This window comes from Struthio camelus, chromosome 2, assembly GCF_040807025.1.
Source record: "Struthio camelus isolate bStrCam1 chromosome 2, bStrCam1.hap1, whole genome shotgun sequence".
Taxonomy (NCBI): Eukaryota; Metazoa; Chordata; class Aves; order Struthioniformes; family Struthionidae; genus Struthio; species Struthio camelus.
In genome coordinates, this window is record NC_090943.1 from 106131573 (window position 1) to 106156899 (window position 25327).

At 42.1% G+C, this 25327-nt stretch overlaps 2 protein-coding genes across 3 annotated transcripts in view; one reads left to right on the forward strand and one right to left on the reverse strand.

Moving 5' to 3' along the window:
- The window catches only part of SERPINB5 (serpin family B member 5), a 49025-nt gene that overhangs the window by 3030 nt on the left and 20668 nt on the right, over nt 1-25327 (forward strand). Inside the window, exon 1 of one of the 2 annotated variants that reach the window (XM_009678050.2) lies at nt 13406-13487. The exons of the other annotated variant lie outside the window; for it this stretch is intronic. The gene's annotated coding sequence lies outside the window, so the exon portion shown is untranslated. Of the gene's footprint in view, nt 1-13405; nt 13488-25327 lie in introns of those variants that run through there. 2 annotated transcript variants of the gene reach the window in all.
- LOC104146133 (serpin B10-like) lies at nt 2132-10760 on the reverse strand. The gene is made up of 8 exons (XM_009678051.2): nt 10646-10760; nt 8981-9158; nt 7541-7654; nt 5745-5879; nt 5223-5340; nt 4756-4898; nt 4033-4188; nt 2132-3157 (listed from the first exon to the last, which is right to left on the reverse strand). Exons 2-8 carry the CDS (start codon nt 9146-9148, stop codon nt 2753-2755), a joined length of 1239 nt encoding a protein of 412 aa, XP_009676346.2. The 5' UTR covers nt 9149-9158; nt 10646-10760; the 3' UTR covers nt 2132-2752.

The window sequence follows — 25327 nt, forward strand, 5'->3', positions numbered from 1 at the left end:
TAGTCTTAGACATTTCAAAAGGACAATTTGAATTATAACCTCATCTTTATTGTAACACCACAGTAGTCCACTTCTAGGATAGTAAAATGGTTCATCCATCCTGAAGGTCTTATGGTATTGTGGAGACAGCTAGTTTGTTGTTTAAAATAAATGAATCCAATGAAAAAGTCACAGAATTAGAACACATGATTTTGGTTTATAGACATAAGCGAATAATGTAGGCCTGATTGATTCTCCAGCTTTGCATGGCTGTGACTCCTTAGTTCTACATGAGGCACAAGTGTGAAACAGGAAGAGCCCAGTGGTTGAATTAGAGTCTAAGAGTCCAGCTTAAAATTGAAGACTGTTAGAAGCAGAAGCAGGGACAGGAGGGAGCATTCAGGGTAATGCTTGCACAGCCAATCTGCTGGTAAAGAAATCTCATTGCAGCCATGATGGGAAATACTCAGAGAAACAACGCGAAACACTGAGCTGCTGCACTGTACTTGCATGCAATGAGGAAGGGCAAGGACTAAAACAGCCTCACTGGGAGGGTTCCAGCATGGCCCAGTGCTTGTCCTTGCTACTATCTCAGAAGAGACGGGGGCTGCAGTTGGGTGACAGGAGAAGAAGAAGGCAGGGGCAAAAGTTGTAAGAACCTGGGGACAGAGGAGGGGAAGTGGAAGAAGGGAAGTAAATGCTGTGCTGTGTGCTAAGGACCTTGCTGCGAACCTGATTACAGGAAAAGAGTGGGCCAAGTCTTCTGAAAAGTGGCAGAAATCAGTGTTGTGTAAGGCAATGAAGAAATGGCAGAAATTGAACAAGCAGTGGTTTTAGTAAGATGAGTGAAGTCATCAAGAAAGTGGGATAGGAGAAAGGTCTGCTGAATAGTTAAGCAGTGGTAAAACACAAGCCAAAAAGACTCCAAGTCCCAAAAAAGTATGTTGAGAGCAAGCAAGCTAACTCCATTTGCTAGCTGAGATGCAAGGATGCTAGAGAGGATGAAAAGGTGAGGTGGAAAGGCAGAATGGGTGTAGTATTTGACAACAGAGGAACAAGAGAAAGAATCATAGACTTGTTGGTTAAAAGGGACCTCCAGGGGCCAACCTCCTGCTTGAATTCAGTAGATAAGGTCAGCCACAGCTTTGTTTAGCTGAGTCTTGAAAAATTCCAAGGGTGGAGATTCCACAGTCTTTCTGGACAACCTGCTCCAGTGTTGTGCTACCCACCCTGGGGGAACATTGTTCCTTAATGTCCAGCTGACCCCCAAGCTTTGTGGCCATTGCTCCACATTACTGATCTGACACCACCAAGAGGAGGTTAACTCTGTCATGTTTGCAACCACTCTTAAAAGAGTTTAAGGAAAGAGGAAAGGTGGCAGACGTTTCTATTGACTTTAAAGGCCTGTGAATGAGTTTGGATGTATGTAATCAAGATTTTTTTCCTCCTTGGCCCCCCAGCCATGGTTTTTGTGTCTTTATTTCTGAGGAACATCAGAAAATGCTTGAGAGGCATGGAAGGACATGAGGCCATTGCATTAGGTGAAGCAGGACATGTCAGGATTACACCTGAGTATACAAGGATCCCGTGTCCTGTTTCACAGCTGAGACAGAAGGGAGGAGGTACTGATGAGGTTGTCTGAGGATATAATAAAGCAAGAGCTTCACTGCGCTTCTCCTATGCTCCTTGTCATTTGGGAAGAGAGCCAGAAGGGACTGTGAACACAGTTGGTCACATGGAAGAAAACAGAAAGGACTTATTGACAGTCAGCAGTCTCCTCTCTGACAGGGAAAGGGAGTCCTGCCTTTCCAAGAAGGAATGTTTCTAGTGAGATGCATGCAACTCCTATAGCAGACCTAATCCTTTGGCCTTTTTTCTGAAATCAGAAAGCTAGGAGCATCCCCTACAAAAATGCAGGACTAAAAAGCTCTCCTCCTTTGGAGGCAGAGCTGTGGCAAGGGTGAATGCATAGGAGATGATTGGTATGACATCTTCTAGAAGGCACTTGGGCAATTAGTGTTATAGCCCTGATTCTCCAGTTTGATCTTTCTTCAAAGCAGTGAAATAAGGGGGGAAGCAAAATGAAAGTAAAGCAACACAATGCTAGGCTGGCAACTGCACTGAATGAATGAAAGGTTATTATACAAAGGAGGGAGTTTCAATGCACGTGTGTTTTTTTATTCCCTCTCCAATTCTAATCTATTGTTCAGTGTTTACCAGTTGCTGTGGGATGGAGAGATTAGAGAGTACATGTATTAGCCCGTTGTATGTGAGAAAGAAACATCAGAATCAGGAACATGAGGAAATTGCAGGTTATTTTGTTACTAGCTGTGTCTGTCTGTGAAGTTGGTATAAATCTAACAAGAGTGTGGGTGAGGTGGCCAGATGACAAGTTTGCTGGGTTGAAACCAATGGAGACATAGCAGTGTTCTGTAGGAAGGAATTATTCCTATTTCCTAGGCTTAGTTGGGAACTAAGCCTAGTCTTTCTGCATTGTGGCAGTTCTGATTCTGAAAGCTCTACAAAGAGGCATCAGCGTCCTTCAGTGCATAGTTTGGTGTGTACAGTTTATTATTACAATTTTCAGGTTCTTTGACCAGGAAAAGGAGCTGAAGACTTGAATTCCAGGTTATTTTTAATACATGCTCTCTTCTAACATACAAAAATGTATCAAAGGTACAGAAAAAGAGTCCAAACTATTTAGATACTCTTTGTGGTGTGTATTTTGTGTATTGCTGCTGTTGCAAGGGCCTGTCTGATAATAGTTGAGTTGCTAGGGGGAGCAGAACCTTCCCAAGAAGAGGATACACTTGGTCTTGTTGTGCCTGATAAAGAAAAGGAAAGGGCGATCTGCTGCAAAAATAACAGTAGCACCAAGACTTCGTGATGCCAAAACTCCTGAACTGGCAGCTGCCGCTTCTGTGCCTTCTTCATTGACCTCCACATAACACTTGTGAAAAACTTGTGACAAAACTAGACCCTCGTTCTCTGACATCCCTGTGAAATCAGCTCGTCCTTCAATGAAGGCATCTTCTATCCCCATCCTGCTCAAAGTAGATTTGAGGTCGTATTTCTCTTCCAACGTGAACCTGGGCAGATAAACCTCCATTTTTGTTTTCTCCATTAATTCTGGGCTGGTCCATTGAGACAAATTTTCAAGAGTCAATTCTCCTTCCAGCTGCAGTTAGTTAAAAACAGAATCAGAAAATTACAGAGTATACAAAAACCCGAGCCCTAGGGTCTATTTCTTCTCTTCTCTTAAACAGAGAACTTTTCAAGCTGCTCTAAAAATACAAAAAACAGCAGTGAAAGACAACTTTGGAGATCATTTTTACCAGAAAGGAGTATATTGCTCTATGATAGGTAAATGCAGTGTTTGAACTCTTCTCAATAATTTTCAGAGAATACAGCTGTACTTTCAGGGCTAAGTATTTGCAGTACAGTAACAGCAGTGGCATATAGCAACACTATGGCTGATTTTGCTGTTGACACTTCTGTCCTCCCTACATCTTAGAGTTGACTGAACAGAGCTTTTTTCTGCAGAACACTTATTAATGTACATGAGATACATGATTTATTAAAGTTTGCAGGATCAGTCCCTTCATACAGAAGATGGTGGAATCCATATACATTAGCTTTGGGCACTCTGGAAAGTAATGGAGGCTGTCCAGTTTGCACTTTTCTTTTAGAATAAAATCATATCTGGGTAGACACAGTGAATCTCACCAGGGCTAGCTTTCTTTCACATTTGCCGCACAATCCCCACCAGGCAGACCTGCCTTTGTGGGGTCTGGGATACGTGTTTCCAGGAGTGATCAACGTTAGGAAATGTAAAAGTGCCAGCTGCTAGAGCTAAAAGTCTAGTCCAGGTTTCAAGAGGTTCAAGTTCACAAAATGTTAGACTGGGTTTGGGATTTCCTTTTCCTTGAGCCTGATCAGTACCCTCCTTCCTAAAAACAAGGCTGCAGCCTGCTCTTTTACCTCAGATGTGCAAAAAATAAGTAAAAATGACATTCTTGTTTTTCACATGAACTTAGTTTTCAGTTGCTTTACCTTTTGTAGGCCAGTGATGTCACTTGGTAGCAGAATAAACATGCTGAAATCATTATGGACATATGGGAGTTCGAGAATGTTGGCCTGGACTGATTCAATGTAGCACCAATTAAATTTATCACTTAGGAACATCATTGGCACTGATTTAGTTGTACTCTGCAAAAAATAAAATGAAATGTTTGCCATTTGTACTCTTACTGAACAGTAAAGGACTGAGTTAAAATAGCACAGTGGAGCTTTACTCTATTTACTATACAAATTGTCCAGTGTGTCCAAGGCAGCCTCATGGCTCCAAGAGATGGGACACAGGATCTACAGACGACCGTTGGTTTTCTGGAAGGGCAGTTGGAGGCTAGGATGTCTGTGCTGTCTAAATTGACACCTATTTATAGGAAGCTGTATTCTACTCTGATTTGTTTTATGGTTAAAAACGAAAATATACAGAACTACTTCATACAGTTGCATTCCTATCTGTGTTTTCCTCACCTTGAGAGGAGACTGGAAGTTTGTTTGAGACAGTTGCTCACAATTTTACTTGTGGCTCCCATGCTAGTATGTGTGTGCAGTCTTTTTACTGAAGATAGTGAGGAAAATGTACCCTGTGCTTTAAAGGAAATAACTTTCATGCTGTGTGGATATAAAGACTGACAGGACTTTCTCTCCCTCATTTTATTCTATTTTTGCCATCTCCAGTGTAGGATATATGGCGGTACATTCCCATACCGTATTTACTCTGAAAGGCCTTTGCCTGGTAGCTTCAGCCTGAAACTTCGTTGCCCAATTTCCTTTGAAGTAGAGTGTGTTTACCAGGACTAGCCTGGTGAGTGAATCAATGGATCCAGGAGGCAGCAGATTTTGTATTTTACCTATAGAAAACAGAATGACATTTACACATTTGTGCAGCTTTACTGTTTTAGAGTAAATGTTGGTCTAGTTTCTGCGGCTATAAGCCAGGGAAATTGTAAGTGTTGGTATAGCATGCTTCTAGGTTCAGATTATCCACAAATACATTGGGCTGGATTCTGGGGTGACCTTGACTGATAAAGAGGAGTAAGCCGTATTCCTCCCACGTTCAAATGAAAGGCACTAGTTTTAATGAGGGCTTGTCAGTGGATGAATACTTCAGGAAAATGGCTTTAATGTACCTTTTTGAAGTGCATTATTTGCCTGCCTTGGGCCCCAAAGCTTACCTTCAGTCTCCTGTTCAACCTTGGAGTTGATCTCTCTTACAATTTCATTTGCTGTTCCCACAAAGTCAACTGATATTGGCTCTGCGTTGTAGTATTTCTTAGCTAACTGTAAGTATTCCTGCAGGGTAAGAGAGATGCCTGCTTTATGTTTATTGCCTGCCAATATGAATGTCAATAAATAACCATAGCCAAGTAGAGAGAATCCATCATACATATGATATGGACTACAAGCACAGCATTTTGTTAAAGGGACAAAGTATGCAGTAGGAACTACTAAAGTGTTTTCAGTCAATCATATCTGCAAACTTAGAAATCTCACTGAAATTAGATACACGTCCCGTACAAGTAAAATTTTAGTGTCTGAAGACTCAGGAAGACTCCCCTAGAAAATATTTATGTTAAGAATAACAAAACAGTTTGCAGGTGTAATGACAATATTTAAATGCATGCCTTTTATGGTATGTTGTCACAGACTGATAATAAAATTTGAATGGCATTGTGTTACCCGGATGGCTTACCTACCTTACTGAAAGGCAGTGTTTTTTCTCCGTATAACTGGTTGAAACTTCTAAGCAGGTAATTCTTAGTTGGTTGGTTGATTTCAAAGTTAAGCACTTTAAATCCAGTATGGATATTACTTAATTTGTCAGTTTCTGTCTTGAAGAAAAGGGGAAAAATGTTATTCATTTGCTGTGTAAAATAGTTCAAAATTTCTAATTTCTTCCCTCATTCAGCTCCTTGTAAAGTATTGATGTTCAGGTGATCTATTACTTGTATTGCAGCACAGGAGGTGTTCTAAACCTGACAGCTATTAAAAGTATCATTTGAAAATATTAAAATTTGTAGACACAGCATAGGCTCGCTATGAGCCTCAGAACACAAGTGGTAAGAGCCTGAACTTGGTAAAACAGTTCAGGGTTTCTAAAGGTCAACTGCAAAAATAACTCTATCCAGAGAGTGAGAGAATGTAATTGTTTCACAATACATGAAGATTTAGCTGTGTGACTTGTAACATTTATGAAAGTTGAATATGTTACATTGAAAGTTTGCCCCTAAATGTCAACATCTTACTCTTAATTTTATTTTCTGATTTTGAAGATTCTTTATATTGCAGAGGAAGTAACAGGATTAAATGAATGTAGACTCAAACTCTCAAACCAGCTCAAGGAAATTAAGCTGTCACTTAGTAAACTAAAAATTTAGATCTGTGCTGTATTAATCTCGTCGTTACTTCACAATCAGAGGCAATGGACAGAGAGATGTGAAGTTTCTAAACAGTTAGAATGGTCCCTTTGCTCGACTGGGCAGAGCTCTGTAGTTCTTAGGATTCAGACAAGCATTACCTATGAAGAGCAATCCCTCTTCTGTTTGTGCAGTGTAAATGGATTGTTGACATAGACCCCCCAGAAAGTTTTTTCACTGTAGGATTTGGCAGTGGGATGCAAAGCCAAGTTCCTGTTCATCAGAACTCCCTGCCACTGGGGCTGTGCGGGCAGATTGTAGGGAATGGCTCACTCCCATAAAGAATAAGAACGGTGGTAAGGAGCAGGGAGAAGAGCTTGACACCATCTTAGTGGGACTGTCAACGAGAAAAAACTGCCTTTATTTACTCAGAGGAATGCAGTTTGCTTTTCCAGACTTTTCTGCTAAGTTAAATTATGTATACTTTAATAAAAGATAGATATCTTTAAAGAAATTAAAAAAAGAAATATCTCAGGAATATAATTTTCATTTCTCTGAGTTACTGCAAGAAACTGGTCTACCGCAGGAAATTACAGTATGTCAGTTTATTTTGTTAACTTTTTCACTGGAAAGGAAACTAATTTCTCAAATGTATTAAGCATAGGTAGCTTGTACAAGTTAATGTTCTCTTTTTTGTAGTTTTTGATACTGCAATCCAATGCGTGGGAGGCAGCTCTAGTCTTGTGATTAGCTCTTTGAGACAGGGATGGTGACTGTTACAAAGAATTTGTTGTTAAATAGCTTTTTATTGAACAGTAATAATTAAAAAAGAGATCCCTCCTGAAAGCTAAAGGAAAAAGATCAAGAGACTCAGTGACAGAGAATGGTCACATTAAATTTTAAATTCTGCAAATTTGAGGTTACATTTTGCAATTCTGCCTGAAAAGGGGAAGCATGTCTCAAGTATTGCAGTAGGTGAAGATATTACTGTAAGCCTCTCAGGATGCTGTACTAATTAATTGTGTACACTACTTTTGAGGAAGGTAAACCTAGTCAAATGCAAATGTGGAAAGAAAATAAAAGCAAGAGAAAATGTGACGGTTCCCTTAGCTTGGTAACTAGGCTTGGTGAGATACCTTCTGGAAACAGGCACATCGATTTGATAGATGCTCTTCTGTTCTGGAATAGACTTGCACCTTCATGGTTGTAGTGACATTCCTGGTTCCTTCAGCTTTGTTAAAGTGAAGTACCTAGAGTGGAAATTGCAATAATAAATACAATGATCGAAAATGTGCTCTTTCAGTAAAATATTGCAATGATGTCTTGGAACTGGTGAAAAGGATTCAAGTCAGACTCAAATTTTATTCTTGCATCCCCTCCTGATCGAACTTGGGACCTTAGGTTAGGCTTTTAGGCCCATGTGCACGACATGGCTCAAGGGCACTAAGCTGAGCATTGCAGGTCAAAACTCTTATATGCCTGGCCTTTCTAGAGGAATTAGTCTGCTTTGAGTTAGCCATTGGGCTGACCAGGTAAAATGTGAGAAGACCCAGTTATCTCCACGTGGAAGCCACCAAAACAGCAATCTAAATGGACAGCTACTATACATCAGCCGGCAGGAAAACACTGAGAACAGCTGTGTGCCTTAAATCCCTTGCTCTAGGCATGTGCACCTTACCCAGGCTACCAAGGGGTATGTCTTTCAGAACAGACTTCAAAACTTGGAACATTCTCCAGAAGACCTATGCCTTATTTTAATTTGTTTTCCCTTCTTCCTAACAGAAGATCTTTACTCCATTTGTAACTCTACTGGCCCTCTTTTGTCCTATAGCTCACTAGTTAGATGACTGCCTTAGGTTGTGGGAAAACTTCCTGCCATAGCTGATCCAAACTCATAAGCCTCTCCTCCTAGGACAGGAGCTAGGTCATTATGCATTGGGGTTGTTCTCTCTGCCACCTGTTGAAGCTATGAAATTTACACAAGTAGGGTTTGGCTTAGTTTAGGCATTTCAGTAGGTGATTTTTCCTGTAAAATACATACCTCGAAGAAGAAGTTGTAATTTCACCCCGACAGCTTTTCCACTCTGACCTCATGGATGTTAACTTAGGCTAGCAAAGTGCAACATCTAGAAGAGCTGCAGAGGGGAGTGTTTTTGCATGGGGTCATCTCCAAGGAAATGAGAATTTTCTGTGGCAGGGTAGAGGGAGAATCCAGGTCTCCCACTCCCTGGTGATTGCTCAAGTTACTGAGCTCTGGTATAAGCACTGCTTATTTCTTCTGGTGTAATTTAAAAGGAGGCAATGCCACCACTGCCACGTCTCCCCTTTGTTGGGAGCCTCTGCAGGTAAACTATGATAGGCTATATCTTCTGATAGGTAAGAGGAATTAGTCACTTCACTGCAGTGCACATCAGGGGTGAGATAGATACTGGCATATATGACTGTAGAGTTGCGATTAGATTAATTTTGCTTCTTACAGTTTTTCTTTGATCCATCATAGCAAATTTATTACCTAGAAGATGTTATTCCAAGAGATCAGCCCTTTCAGAAAACTACATTTTGGAGCCCAAACTCACCTTTGCCATCTGTTCTGCAGTGTTACCTTTGGCTCCCAAATACACAGTGCCCAGGGCAGATGAAATACTCAATGGGGAGAACAAAATATTCTTGTCACCATTTTCCTGACATTCGTGTTTGAAAAAGTTGAGGGCAAATCTCGTGCTTGCTGTATTCACAGCTTCCATTGTTCCAAACCTGCACAGAAAGGAAGAATAGATATTGTAAGCTGACAACTAATAGTGATTGCTCTGTGTGTCAAAGTTTGTCTTCAGTTTCTGAAGTTTCTTTCATGATTTATAGGCTTTCTAAAAGTATTTTCAAAACTTTTGTCTTTCGGAAGGTTGACGGTGCAGCACAATAATCCCCTATATGACTGAGACTTGCTGGTAATGTATGCAAGGGAATCCAAAGGCAAAATCTGCACTGTGTCTGCACTGTTTTCTTGTCTGATCTCAAGGAACTAAGTGAAAGTGTTCTGACTTGTCTGTGCCTGCAGGCTGCTCATTTTTGCCAACTGTGTTTGTTATTCATAGCGTGTGAGTGTGTCTAGGCTGAGCAGAAGTTTACCTGGGAAGAAGATACCCATGCAAGGGACAACCAGGAGGAAGAAATGAAAGTTCATTGAAATAGGATGGTAACATTGTTGTACTAAATAAAGAAAACATGTAATTCATAACTATTCAGTGAAATTCTATGTAAACAATGTAACAGAGTCAAAAAGAACTTAAGTCTGGAAAGAAGATCGCTAATCTTCCTCATTCTATATGAGACTATTATAAAGTCTTCTAAAAGGTAGCCTGTCCTGATTCACTGATGACACCAGCTATCATTTCGGTTAGGGAAAAAGCTCCCTCCAACCATCCTTTACAGCATCTTGGAGTGACAGCTGATAATGTTAGGCCCTGATGCCTGGACTAGAGGATACTCGAATATAGCCTTTTATGACAACTTTTATGCTCCAGTTTGTACAAGAGCCTCTTGATGCTCATAATCACAGTGAGCAAATACACTGAGAAAAAACACAGTCAAACTATTCCTTTCGGACAGGAGAAAACACACCTTCTGATGCACTGGGTAAGCACTGCCCCAGCTATTGTATGCTAAGTAACCTGAATTCCCTTTTTGGCTTTCAAAAACCTCCTGAAACCCTGTCCTATGGTGCTAGCCCGGACTGTAGCTTCCCAGTTTGTCTGCAGGATAAGGTTTCCATATTCAGTAGACTACAAGTGCTGCTATTTGTCCTTCACATTGCAGGGGTAGCTGAGAGCCCTAGGCATGGACCAAGAGCTCTTATGGTTGGTATAGGGTGACCACAGAATAAAGACTGTTCTTGCCCTGAGTAACTTGCTAAGCAGGAACTGACCTGATTTACACAAGAACTAAAGAACATAGGAAGAAATTACTTAACTTAGTAAAACAGAGTGTTTCTTACTCTGCTGTGATATACATGCTGGCTAGTGAGTTCTAGAAATTACAGAACTCTGTACAATAAATTGATTTTTGTATATATTTTTAAGACCTCTCACTTCTAGATCATCCTGTGCTATCTTAGTAATATATGTTTCCAACCATTTGTTGTTGCCAGTTCAAATCCCTGCTGCCTTTTTTTCTATCGTTTATCAATGAACCAACGTAATCCAAGAGTATATGAAATAAATAATCTCTAGAAATAGTTACAGTACCTTGTTTTGTGCAGGGAGTAACACTGCTGCTCTGTGTCTCCAAGGATTCTGCAGATTACGTGAAGGGTAGGCTGAATTTATAGCGTGTCTGACCAGTTCTACAGAGGTTCTTATGACTCACGACTGTGCAATTTATTTTACCCTAAAGGCCACATCCCTATGGAAGAACTGAATCATCTTAGAGGAGTAGGATGTGAAGTGATGGTGAGAATGATACCATACAAGAACCTTACAAAACTGACTGCAGAAATATTTCTGTAAACATTTTTGTGGCAACAGGCTAATAACAACTTGAACCAACACTACTTGAAATAACACTTGTCTTGGTATTTGGAGGATTTAAAAATAAGATGCAGTGGTTGATCTATTTATTTTATGATTGCTGTAATAGAAATGATTTCTGAGGACCAGACAATGAGAGACAGGATAGTGACTTCTTATTTGTGTTTCTTCTGTTGTTTGGTTTCTACTTAGAAAGTATGTTTCACTCCAGGTGGGTTTCTGTTTCAGCAAAATGGATTTTATTAATCTTGGATGACTCTAAGAAAATTTACAACAAAGGAGATGTTGTCATTAGAAGATGGTGAAAACTGAGAAACAGGCATCAGACTTTTGCATTATCATCATTGGCAACCTCACTAAAACCTGATATAAGTTTTAAATTAGACTTCTTTTTTCTCTTGCCTCTTTTTCCCCTCCCTGATCTGAGAGATGCTGTTTGACCTATGTAACACCTCACAGGTATATTCCTTATTTGCCATTCCAGAAAATGATACTATCAGAAATCCTCTTTTTCTTCTTGCCTTGGCTAAGGAAACATCCTCTTCCTGGATCCTCCTCATGGCCATGCTCCCCCTTCCTCTATTGTCCATCTTGTTGTTGTCTGTCTCTACTCACCTCTGACTACAAATCCTGTGTAATCTTATCCTTACCCTTGATTTCATTCTTTACCTCCCTGCTGTGTTGTTAATATAATCTTGAACACCTGGATAGCAGCTGCTTATTTCTCCTGTGCTGCCTCCTGGATGCTGAGCAAGACTCCTTCCAAGGTCTCTATGTCCCCCATATGAACTGCCTCCTGAGATGTTTCTTCTGCTCTGCTGTCTATGAACATCTCTTTAACAAGGGTGATGTTGTAGGGCCGTGTCTGGCACAGAAGCTCCTATGCTGAGGAAGGAACCCTGGGGGTATTCTCAAAATTTGGTGTAACGCATGGTGGGGGAAGCTGCATGGGACCCCTTGCCAGTGATATACCTTCTGCAGCAATATAGCTTGGAGACCAAAAGCTTTCCTGAAGTTGCTTTCCTACTTGTGAAGAACCATGCATATTTAATAGGATGGTGTTTTCCTGCCTCCCGGGTCTTTTGAAATTGTAGCTACACAAAAAAGCGTGTTTCAGTGAGAGCTGTGATTAGATGCATCTGTTAAGTTTTCCACAGAGAAGCATAGTGTAGGAGAGGTGTTCACTGCTTGCATTAAGCCTGGAAAGTTATAATCTGTTTATGTTGGCCTGTAAATGATTTCCAAAGCCTATATGATGGTTTGCGTCATCTTTGCAAATTTAGCCCTCTTGTTGAACAACTGAGAGATAGACCAGGTTGACTTCATCGCTTTGAGCAATTACTGTGAATTTGCTGGTTTTAAAGCAGGGACACATTTAATCCGCTAACTTGTAATACTGCTTGTTGCTACATAAGAAATGTCTGGGCTGTTCTGTACATACAGAAGTGCTGGATTAGACTGAATAAGAGGCTTGTGTGTTTGGACAAGGTTTTAAGGTTGCCTTTTTTAACTTCTCTGGCATGGCATGGCATGGCATGGCACCGCACAGCATGGCATGGCATTAGCTAGAAAAGCATACAAGGTAACTAAAGTTATACTTGCCCCAAATGAGCTAAATCAATGTGATGGAATGATAACCTTTTTCAGTATCCTGTTAGGTTACCACCCCCAGAGGGGAGACAGTTCCATAGGAGGCACTACTGCTGACGCAGTAGCAGTCATTCCCACTCTATACTAAGTTAACACGCAAGCACACTAGAGGACTTGTATTTGTATTAGTAGTATCCTTCCTGTGGGAGGTAAACTTGTGGTCTTGTTCACCGTAGTCATTCATGTTTCCATTTGGGCAGGACAAATAGTAAGGATAACAGTGTCCTGGCCAAACCCCAGCTATATATAAATGCATTTTGTTTTCCTCTAGTTTCAGTGAGAATCAGTATAAGTCGTTGTGGCTTTTTTACACTGTTGATTGATCTGTTTATTAGAACCAAGACTGAGGAGCAGGTGAAGTGCTTGCTTTCTATACAGAACATTTACAAAGTGCTCTTCAAAGACTCTTGAGGATCTCGAGAGAAAGGCTTTCTCTCATAGAAAAACAGTAGCTTCTGCTTTCATACACTATTTTAGCATACAACTTTCCATGACTGATTTTCATGTTAATCAGTAACTTATTTTAGCTATCAACTCTGGATAGTTCTTGACTTTATAAAAACAAAACACACTTATTCCTTCCTGGAAATCTGATTTAATTCAAAAACATTCTAGATTCTAGGTAGATCAAAAGAAAAAGGATGTTTGAAAGAAAGAACTGTTCAGTTTCCCTGGCATCTCAAATATTTTTTTACCAGTGTAATCATTATTTATTTACTTGAGAGAGAAGGATTTCTAGTTCAGCCAGTACAGCACTCTATTCATGCTTTTGGCTCAGTCAGAACAGGCCAGCAGATTTTAAACAAGCAAGGATTTTAAATATCCCCAAACCTTTATAAAGGCTTCAGAAGAAAAAAAAGGGGTGGAGCGAAGAGTTTTACAATCTGAGGATACTGGAATCTCTTTGGAGGTCTGACATAGCTTCTTTTTTAACCTCTATGTGACTTAAGATTAAAATTTTAATATTATTTCTTAACAGTCCGCTTGACAGCGACCAAAACTGAATGGGGGGCAGGGGCACAGAAGGAACAGAGAGTGCTGAGTGAGTAATTACAGAAAATATGCTGTGGTGCGGAGAACTCTATTCTGCCTGATGCTTCTGTCATACTGTAATTGAGATCACCTTGTGAGCTTTTCCTAACCTTCCTTGGCAACTAATAGAAAACAGTATTTTATATGCTTCACCTAGAATGCTTACAACAGATTTTATTTTATGTTATAACAGATTTTTATGTAGGGTAAGTTTGCACTATCCTGAAATATTGCACCACGAAATAGTTTTTAAGTTCATAAGAGATTAGTTCTTCAGATTTTTTTTCTCTTTAGAGGTTTAGTTGAGAACACACGTGTCTTTTATTTTGAGAAAAGACTGGTAGCCGTCTATTGTGTACATTCTCCTACGACGTTTGCAAGCCTTCCCTTGCCAAGCAACTCTGGCTGACACAATCTAACAGTACCTAAAATGTTTTGAGTTGCTAGAGGGTGTGGTGAGGTTCCTGTATAAATATTACATTTTGCTCCATACCTGCAAAAAGCAAAAGTGTGGTGCAATTGGATATTATTAGCACAATTCATCATAGTTCACTATCACTTCTATGTGCTTTGTTTTAGACACTGTAATTAATAAAGGCACTGTTTGTCCTGAGGAATTCAGCTTTGTGAACAAGTGCAGTACTTCTTGAGGAAGGGCTGATCTCAATATCTGCAAAGAGATAGTTTATCTGCTAATGAATATGCACATTCTTCACATAAACAAGGGTGCAGTTTTCCCATGAATGAATCAGCTGGTGAGCATGTTTGAAGTATCCCAGGTAGCAGTTAATGTCAAAAATATGAAGAGTAGCCTGAATTTCTCAATCACAATACAAAGTACTACACTATAAGTAATGAATGACGTGTATGTGGATTGTATAGACTGAAGCCGAAACCTGTCATTTTTCCAAATCTTTGAAAGGGCGTAGCTGTACGTCAGCTGCCCAACGGCTGAATCAGAGAGGTGATTCCTGTTTTATGTTAATGGGACAGTTTCCTAAGCTGCAGAGCTGCAGCGCAAGACGAAATATGTTGTGGAATGAAGAATGTGCATATCACGTCAATGCACCTTCAAAACAGTTTTCTAAACAAGCGGGCATCCTAAAGAGAAGCCATGTGCTGATCTGTGCGAACAGGGTATGGAAGAAGGGCTTTTTTTAAGAAACCAGTTTAAACATTTGCTATTTCTTCGTACGGCTTAACATCAAATTTCTTCATACTGCTTAACGTCAAATATTCTTGTCTTGTGGAATGACAAGGTTTTCATCAGATTTTGCATTTTGCATTTTGCAAAATGCATGCAGATTTGTTGTCAGAGTATGCAGGGATGTCAGAAGGAAGACTAAGGCCCGTTTGGAATTAAATCTGGCAAGGGATGTCAAGGACAACAAGAAGGGTTTCTTCAAATATATCAGTAGCAAAAGGAAGACTAGGGAAAATGTGGGCCCGCTGCTGAATGGGACGGGTGCCCTGGTAACGAAGGATACAGAGAAGGCAGAGTTGCTGAATGCCTTCTTTGCTTCAGTCTTTGCTGCTACGGCCAGCCCTCAGGAATTCCAGACCCTGGGGACAAGAGAGGAAGGCTGGAGAAAGGAAGACTCTCCCTTGGTGGAGGAGGATCAGGTTAGAGATCTTTTGTGCAAACGTGATTTCCACAAATCCATGGGGCCTGATGGGATACACCCATGAGTGCTGAGGGAGCTGGTGCATACTATTGCTAGGCCACTCTCTATCATCTTTGAAAGACCATCGAGAAGAGGAGAGGTGCCTGAGGACTGGAAGAAAGCCAGTGTCACCCCAGTCTTCAAAGAGGGCAAGAAGGAGGAGCCAGGAAAATACAGGCCTGTCAGCCTCACCTCCATCCCTGGAAAGGTGATGGAACAGTTCATCCTGGATACCATCTCCATGCATGTGAAGGATAAGAAGGTTATCAGGAGTAGTCACCAAAGGGAAATCATGCTTGACCAAGCTGATGGCCTTCTCTGATGGAATGACTGGCTGGGTAGATGAGAGGAGAACAGTGGATGTTGTCTACCTGGACTTCAGCAAGCCTTTTGACACTGTCTCCCATCACATCCTCATAGGGGAACTCAGGAAGTGTGGGTTGGATGAGTAGACGGTGAGGTGGATTGAGAACTGGCTGGATGGCCGAGCTCAGAGGGTTGTGGTCAGTGGCATGGAGTCTAGTTGGAGGCCTGTAGCTAGTGGTGTCCCCCAGGGGTTAGAACTGGGTCCAGTCTTGTGCAATGTATTCATCAATGGCCTGGATGAAGGCACAGAACGCACCCTCAGCAAGTCTGCTGATGATACTAAACTGGGGGGAGTGGCTGACACACCAGAAGGCTCTGTTGCCATTCAGAGGGACCTGGACAGGCTGGAGAGATGGGTAGAGGGGAACCTCCTGAAGTTCAACAAAGGCAAGTGCAGGGTCTTTCACCTAGGGAAGAATAACCCCATGCACCAGTACAGGCTGGGGGTTGACCTGCTGGAAAGCAGCTCTGCAGAGAAGGACCTGGGAGTGCTGGCGGACAACAAGTTAAGCATGAGGCAGCAGTGTGCCCTTGTGGCCAAGAAGGCCAAGGGGATCCTGGGGTGCATGAGGCAGAGTGTTGCCAGCAGGTGGAGGGAGGTGATCCTGCCCCTCTACTCAGCCCTGGTGAGGCCTCACCTGGAGTACTGTGTCCAGTTGTGGGCTCCCCAGTACAAGAGAGACATGGCACTACTGGAGAGAGTCCAGCGGAGGGCTACAAAGATGATGAGGGGACTGGAGCATCTCTCATATGTGGAGAGGCTGAGAGAGCTGGGCCTGTTCAGCCTGGAGAAGAGAAGACTGAGAGGTGATCTGATTAATGTCTACAAGTATCTGAAGGGAGGGTGTCCAGAGGATGAGGCCAGACTCTTCTCCGTGGTGCCCAGGGACAGGACAAGAGGCAACGGGCACAAACTGAAACACAGGCAGTTCCGTCTGAACATGAGGAAAAACTTCTTTCCTGTGAGGGCGACAGAGCACTGGCACAGGTTGCCCAGAGAGGTAGTGGAGTCTCCTTCCCTGGAGTTACTCAAAACCCGCCTGGACGTGATCCTGTGCAATGTGCTCTAGAGGACCCTGCCTGAGCAGGGATGTTGGACTAGATTATCTCCAGAGGTCCTGTCCAATCTCAGCCATTCTGTGCTTCTGTGACTTGGGAGGACAGCAGTGGTGCTCTCCTGTGCCCATGAGGAATAGCACAAAGTCTTGTAGCCACTGTGGTACTCAACAACCACATGTCAGAGAACATTATCTAAGGCAACAAGATTTGAATGCAGGAGAGAAGTACTGTAAAAACATTTACTCTGAGCACTGGGTACTTTTCCCATCTTCTTCATAGTCATCTCTTTCAATGCTTTCCTCATCACATCCTTTCCTCCTCATCCCCCAGATAAACTTGTCTTGCTTAGCAGAGCATTCAGTGCTCTTCTCAAAGATTTCATGTGTAGCAGCTTCTTTATCTTGCAAGACAGTTTACAGATGAGAGCTATTGGGTTTCTTTAGTACAATTTATATTTGCTAACATCAGCTTTTGTTTGGTCACATTCACCTTCCTGTCTTCAAGGAGTCTTTCTTTCTTTTTTGAAACTGTTCTGAAGCTGGATTCTGATTCTGGAGATCATCAGAGGAATGGTCTGAAGCCTCTGGATGAGGTTTCTCCCTTTTCTGAAATACGGTATGCCACCTTTGTTCTTCAGTTCTGTGGTACCATTCCTCTCTTAGTAGTGTAGGTCTAAAGCTTACTATTACACCAAGGATTTAATTTGCTCAAGCTATTAGAATTTCAGGAGGGAGACGATCCTGTCCCCTGATTGAAGCACATGGAGAATGTTAACATTTTTTCCCCCTCTCAGAAGTAGGCATTTCTGTTGCTCTTTGGGCCATTAACTCTTTTTCCATCACAGTAAGCCTCTTCCTTTTTAAGGCCTGGGGCAAAGTCAGTTTTGGCACAATAACTATTCAGATTCTAAAAAAGCACGAGCTCTTTTGGGAGAATGACTGTTTTGCAAAACAAATCAATTGATGATCTTCAAACAGAAGAACCAGTCCCTCTGGTTATTTATGCTCTTTGAGCATAAATACTTTATCTCTGGGAAGCAAAATCTCTCAAGAGGAAGAAATGCCTGCTAGCAGGTCTGTCTCTGGTACCTGAAGAAGATCCCTGCATACCTACATGCTGTTCTGCTGGGCTATCGCAACACTGCACTGTGAAACCCACTTTTACTAGGTTTACTACTAAGTGCTTGTAGGATGCCTGTTTCCCTGGTCTCCTGGCAATACTATAACGCATGGAAGGGTACAGATATTGCTACAGTTACAGGGATCTTGCCTTTGAGAAATCCTCTCCTGGTAACTTTTACAAGTTTAACATGAATCATGTTGGAGTGCAGGCAGGCTTCAACAAACTCAGTAAACAATTTCATAGGACACAAACCCCTACATCCCTAAAAGTTATGTTTTTGAACATGAAGAACGTACACTCATCGAGCCATTTCAAATAAGGACCATGACAAGTCAACAAAAACTGATAACATTTAGATGGCCAAATGTGGCAAGCTACTTGATCAAGTTGCCTCTCTTTAAAGAAAGAGAAGCTTCAAAGCCACCTTGAAGCTGATTCTGTGGCTTCTTTTTCTTCAGGATCCTTTGACTCTCCTTCCCCATTACTGTCATTCCTGATTTGGACACAAGTAATAAAATGCTGACCTACGATAACAGAGGCAGTTGTCTCAGACTAACGAACAAATGGAAGCACCACTTTGAGGAAAGAATGGAATCTGGTTTCCAACAGATGCCTCTCCCACGTTCCTCCTGTGGATCCTAACCCACCCTCTCCACGCATTTCTCCTGCAAGCTTTGAGCTGACCGATGGGAAACCAAAGCCCTAGTACAGAGCAACACACAGCGGCCAAAACACCAGGCAGCAGACCAAGCTAAAGAGGTAACTAAAGATTACGCTGTGGCCTTTTGCCTCATAGGGACAATAACTGGAGTCTTCCTTCTATTATATGCACACTTTCATAAGTAGTCCTAAGTCTCAACTTACCTTCTGGTTAGTAAGTATGCACATATAGAACAATGAAAAGTAAATCAGAGAATTTCCTGTGAAATATATTAGTAAACAAGAACAGAAAAGTGTATGTTATTAGTGCATGTTCTTTTTCTCTTACTAACATGCTGAATTGAACATAAGACTATAGAGAACATTTGAAGTGTGCCAAAATCCTGATGTATCTTATACTAAGACCTGGGATGTTAGTGTCCGTTTTTCCAGCACAGCTTAGGGGTCATTTTCTTCATGCCCTTGGTCTTCAAATGTCTTTCTTCAGCAGCAGCAGCAGCAGCAGCAGCAGCAGTGGCAGCAACCAAGAGAAAATATGACCCTATTCTGAAAGCAAGAACATTTCAGCTTTGACTTGCTGCCTTCTGTTCTAGCTGTGGCAGTGACAGCAGTGGGTGGCAGAAGCAGAGACTTTCTGGGCCACTCCCAGCACTTTAAGAAGAGCCTATGGACATAGGACACATGCTCTAGAGGCAGTTGTGGCTTTTAGGCAGTAATTTAGGCAGTATTTGGTAAGCATCATTTCAAAGGCACCTAAACTTCATCAGGGCAGTCATGCAGAGTGCATGCAAATAGGATTCTGCAGTTTTGGGTGCCACTGTCTTTCATTTTCACATCTATTTCCCATCCGAAGAGAAAAAATATCACTGGCTTACAGCAAGGAGGCTGCATGCAAAAGTTGGCCCTTAGGGCACATTTTCTTAAAGCCAGTATGTTGCTTTTCCGCTGAAATCACTTACAGCTTAAAATTAGGAGCAGAATCAAAATAATAATGTTGGAATATTTACCGCGATCACATACATGAGGCTGTGTTATAGTATAGCTTCTAGTGACAAAAATGGCAGTAGTTATAACTACTACAGTTATAGTATAGTAGGTGTGTCTCTGGGTTGTTCTGGCATAGTCTTTGAAAGTCTTGAAACATAGGCTAACATTCTGTTTTTAAATACTTCCTCATTACATAGGTACGCTCCTTTCTGCATTAAAATAAGAACCAAACAAGGATGTCAGGGTTGAGCTTCTTGTTTTATTATACCTAGTGTGGCTATATCATGGTTTATCAAGTCTCCTTATTTCATGCCCTACTCTTACCTTGCTTGAATGTCATTAGTGCCGCCTTGTGGTCAAATGTCATCACAGTTTGTTTAATTGCACATCAATTTGGGAAGGATAAAGCTGGGACAACCTATTTCTGTTGCCACAAGCGTTGCATTCTTTTCTGGTGGGAACCATGAGTTTATGGCTAAACTTGAAATCTCGTTTCCCCTTGATTTGGCATGAAATCTGCTGAAGCTCTGCAAGAAGTTCCTTTTCCTGAGTACCGTAACTGCAGCAGCTCATGCTGCGCTTCAGGGAAACTAAGATGGGCTTGGCAAAGGGCCCCGCGGAGCCTCCTCTGGCCTTTTCCTTACCTTGGGGCAGCCCATACCTCCACTAGAGGAGCCCCTGCTGGTTTTCTTGGGTTTCCTGCAGCTTGCACTGCTTCTGTCTCCATCTCCCTGCTTCGATGGCTGTGCTCTGAGCATGACCAGCAGCTGCCTCTGTTCAGAGACAGGGGAGGGTGCCTGAGATGGCATGTAGTTTTCTGGGGAACAGCCCATTCCCACCTTTCTCAAATTCTTTTTTTTTTTTTCATTTTCGAAGTAAAACTGAAGGAAAAAAAAGAGCAGAGGGAAGTGTGTCAAGTGACAAAGTGTGAGCACAGAGCATGGAGAACAGTGCATCTTTGCTGAAGATGAGGCAGCTGATAGGGCCGACCTTCTGCTCCTCTAGCGTTAGTAGAGCCTGTAGTTGCATGGGTACTGGGGTGAAGCTGAGGAAGGGGCAGGAGCACGTAGCAGGATAGGATGACTCCTCTTTTGTCAGGTGTGAGGTAAGAGTTTGGTCATGGCCAGGGCATGGCAATCATAGATCTACATTTACGTCCTTAACTCGAAGATCAGATGATGGGATTGTGGGAATTTGTAGCTCTGGGAACAATGCTCAGAAAATAGCTGTTTCTAGAAAACAGTTATAGCTACTTGGAGCTACTTTTGCTTTTAGAGGTGGTAGACACGACTTTTGGATTATCTCCAGTTTAAACACTGAGGAAGAGAGGCAGAAATTTGTTCAGGACAGACCACGGAAGTTCTGGCAGCAGGATGTCAGGGCACCATGTGGGCTGGAGGCTCTGAGTGACAGCAGGTCCGGGCCTCACCACCAGGGCCCATCCCACTGCCTGCAAGGGAGCAGGACAGCTGGGGACAGTCAGGAGAGCCCCAGCCCTGGTCGCTGAGCACTGATGTGGGGACCAGGACAGGGACAGGCCAGGATGGGTGGTCACCTGCTCGTCGGGGTGGAGGCCGGGGGGGCCCACGTCCGGGTAGGGGCAGAGCTGTGGTGGGGCTGGAACAGGCACCACTGCAGCATCATGAGGCTGGGACTGACAGCCCCGAGGTGGGCTGAATTAGGGCCTAGGGCTGGGAGTCAGGGAGGCCTGAGAGTGGGCAGGGACTGGCAGGGCTGGGGGTCCCGTGGGGCCCTGACACAGGGACACTGGGGCTGAGTGGGGCCTGTTAGATCACCAATGCTATCTCTCTTGATGTTCATGGCAGAAAGGGGGGACCAGGCTCACAGTAACTCTTCCAGTCATAGAAACACAAGGGTGCTGGCCTCTCCCTGCTTATGGCCAGGTTATCAGCATTGTCTCCTCTAGGCCCTTTGGATTAGAGCAACAGTGGCATGTCAGTCCTTTGGCCTTATCTCCTGTGTCTGTCTCCCTACATAACCTCGCTGTAGATGCTTTGACCTGAGACAGAGGTTGAGGTATGAAGACCCTTTCCGCACCACAGTTAGCAATTCAGGTATTTCACCTGTGAGTTCCCATACTGCTCTTGGCTGACTATCATTGGGTCTATAGTTGCTCCATAACCCCTCTTTATCCTCAGACAAATTCTCTACAGATTTGCCAACAGAGAATGGTCTTGGTATGGGAACATCTCTGAAACCTCTCAGAATGAGCAGAGATGAACAGCATTTCTTTAACTTCTCCGAAGGATTTCTTCTTGATTTAAATTCCTCTTGCTCATTGTCCCACAAGGTCTTACTTGGTCACTGTTGATTGTTTTTATATGTAGCCTGCTAGCATTTTAGATCCTTTTTATTTTCTTCTTTGAAAACAATTTCAGCTTCTGGGATGATGCTCCTTTACTCTGTTGCCCAGCCATTCTGCCTTCCTTTTGCTCCTTTCAAGTATTTCTTGACAGAGGGGACATGCCAGCTCTGTGCTGCCAATATAGGGAACTTATGTAGTGTCTATGCTGTCTGTAGGAATTTTGTGCTGTAGCCGGAATGCCATTTGTGGCATCCTTGGCCAGGTCAGTCAGTTCAACATAGGTTTGGCACCTTTCTGATGACCCAGGAGTGTTAAAAGGCATGGAGACTTTTGGACAGGGCCTCTCAACACAGCTGTGCTGAGTGCTGTTGACACTTTAATTAGGAGCAGGATAGACAGCAGTGGCCATGGGATTCAAGAGAGGGGCAGCCCTGGGAATCTAAGATAACCCTTTCAAAACTAGGCATTAAACTTATTATATATTTCACTTATATATTATTGATATTAAAACAACATCTGCAAGATCTAGTCTAAACCCAGTCTAAACCCTATAATACATCTTCCTGGCTTTTTCTGAGCTTCTCCTCAATCACCCTCCAAAGCCCTGGCAACATCTCCATTTCTATTTTCTAAAGTGTAGTAGCTTACACTTTCATAGCTGTGAAAGATAGACAAGTCTAGTGCTGTGGCAGGAGTATTTGCACATACCAGGCTCCATGATCAGTTCTCTGGTGTATCCGGACTGAAGATGTGGGAGCAAAGTGTATGGTCAGAAGACTTGGTCCAGCATTTCTGTTCTGAGGCTTGTCCACTTAGTATGATCATTTTCCTTCTCTGTATCCTAAGAGCTAAGTTGAAATATCCCATTAAAATCAACACTTCCTACTATGCTTCCTCCCCATACTTTTCCTTGTTAATGGCTGAGAAGGTAGTGGAGAGTGATGGCAGCAGGAGAGTGAGTAATTTGAAGAAAGCTCTTTTTGTTCCAGGAATTTTCTCCCTATCTTTCCAAATAATGGAGTGGCAGAGTTTGCATTTATGAGGAACTTTTGCCGGGAGAAAGCTCTTTTCTTTCAGTGTTGCCCTGGAAGGCAAAGTCTCGCACTTCTGGGCCATTCCAGGGAGCTCCTTGACCTGCTCAAGAAGCTCAGAGGTCACTGCAACCGGGGCTGTTTTGGAGGGGCCATCAGGAGAGATGGGGAGCTCCCTTCCTGTGACAGCCTCATCCTCTGAAACCACTCCTGGAGCACCCGAGTGGCCTCAGGGTCAGGGCTGCAGGGCAATATCACTGCCTGAAAACCCTGGGGCTCTGGGTGTCCTGGCACTGCCTTGTCTCTGGTCAGGATTCCTCCTGGTTTTGGCCTCCGTCCCATTTTCTGTGGTTCCTTCCTGGGCAAAGCACCAGCTACCCCACAGTCACATTTCAGCTGATGACCACCCCAGTACAGTTGTCTGTTACATAATAAAGATCTTTGAAGCTGGGACAAAGCTTATCCAAGCAGGGAACAAAGGAGTCAGAGGAATGCAGTTTGTTCAGAAGAATTCAGTTATAAAATAAACTTTAGAGAAGAATAATTCAAATCCGTCTATAAGAGGAAATGCTGCCAAAAAATCAACGTTTGATGAAACATCTATTTCTGCAAAATTGACATTGAAAAATTAGTATTTCCTCTTACTCCTCCTACTTTTACACTCTAGCTTAAGATAAGATGAAATCTGCTTAGAGACTTTATTCTTGCTAGTCTATTTCACTGGGAAGGCATTCAAAGTCTATGGTGCATGATGGCAGTATAATTTCCGGCGCAGTACAGTAATGGATCTCGTCGTGCCTCTCTGGAAAGGGAAATTTAAAATTGTACCTTTTGAGCTAAACAGCTTATCTGGATTTCTTAACTGTTATGGTAACTGACATTCTACTAATACATGAATGGTTTTATTTTTAACTTCGGAAAACTTAGAATATGAAAATTCTTCAAAATGCAGGAATCAGGAACTTTCAGAGTTATGATTTTGATTTGGGAAATACAGATTTGGCCTTCAGGGGTATTAATGTGTGTGTGTGTGTTTGTGTATGAAATGTGTTCTCTTCAGGACTAAGGGACTTCATTCTAGGAAGTGGAATGACTCCAGATTTATGTACCTGCATTTCACAGTGAGATTAGTTCAGCACATCAGGAGAATAGCTGAAAAAATGATAGCAGATATTAGTGAGGGGACCTTTTGACATTTTTCATTTTTTTAAAAAATCACAGCAATAACAGTGTAGCTTCTTTTTTTTTTTTAATAATAAAATACATAGTGCACTACTTCTGTGTGTTTTTGAAGGGCATTTAGCACAGTGGATTTCAAGCTTTTTTTCTACTGTTATATAAGTGGAAATTGTCAGGTACAAAAATGAAATCTGAAACAGTATTTTCCTTAGCGTTGCCTGTATTGCCTTCAAGGCTATTTTTTGCCCTATGCAGCATATGTTTGGGGATTCCTGAGCCTTTCCTCACCATGAACTAACCAGAAAAGGACGCTCACTTTGCCAGTCCGTCCCTTTACCAAGGATAAAAATTTCATGTCCGTCTTCTCTGCATACCATTTCATACATTAGATCTTACTAACTCATTGACATTGAATGGAATAAAGCATCTTCAATGATGATTTCACTGTTGCGTGCATGACTGAGCAAATGTGGCTTCAGGGCTATATTGGTTGATTCATGTTCATTTAAGATATCCAACTTTGCCAGTCAGAACTGCCAACTCCTTCATCCAGGTATGAGTTCAGGGAGGGTGTTTTTTGCTATGCTTCATTGAGTTTGATGTAGCAGCATTTTTTTTTTTTGAAATGTCTTTACAGTTGCAACACTTAACAGTTTTACAGCCCTATCCACTTCAGTGATTGATTTGATTATGAAAAAAAGGAAAACAATGTCCAGCAGTCACTATTTCTTCAAGTTTAAAAAGATGCAGATTTGGACAATGCACTTTAGGTTGTTTCACATTGCCTTCATGTAAGATTTTGGAACGACTAAGGATATGGTAGATGCTCTCATCACCTGAGGGTCTTCTTAACCAACTGTTGAATTTTCCAAAAATATGTGCTGCAATCCGAACAGAAGTTATGGAATGGTAGATCGTGTTCTTCAGTCTGTCTCATGTAAGGGTTCAAACTAGCTGACTATTATGGCTTGTGCCTCATGATCTTAAAAAGACACAAATCAGTGAATTGACCCAAATCTTCTTTCTGGGAATCTGCTCTCCTGTGGAAAAGAAAGCCTGTAGTTTTTACTGTTGTCAGAGTATCAGAAATTTAAATTGTGGCATTAGACAGCAAGAAGCAAAGAAGCAAACATATTCAATTAGATTAAAAAACAAAACAAAAAAGCCCAGATATCTCTAGACAGATTACGGGGAATAACTTGCCATTGCAGTATAGAACAGAATAACCGAAGTGAGCTGCAAAATGAAGTGTTGCACCATGCAGGTAAGTTCTAAAACTGACTCACTACCTCTCACACTTCCAGAAGACTTTGGATGTTAAATC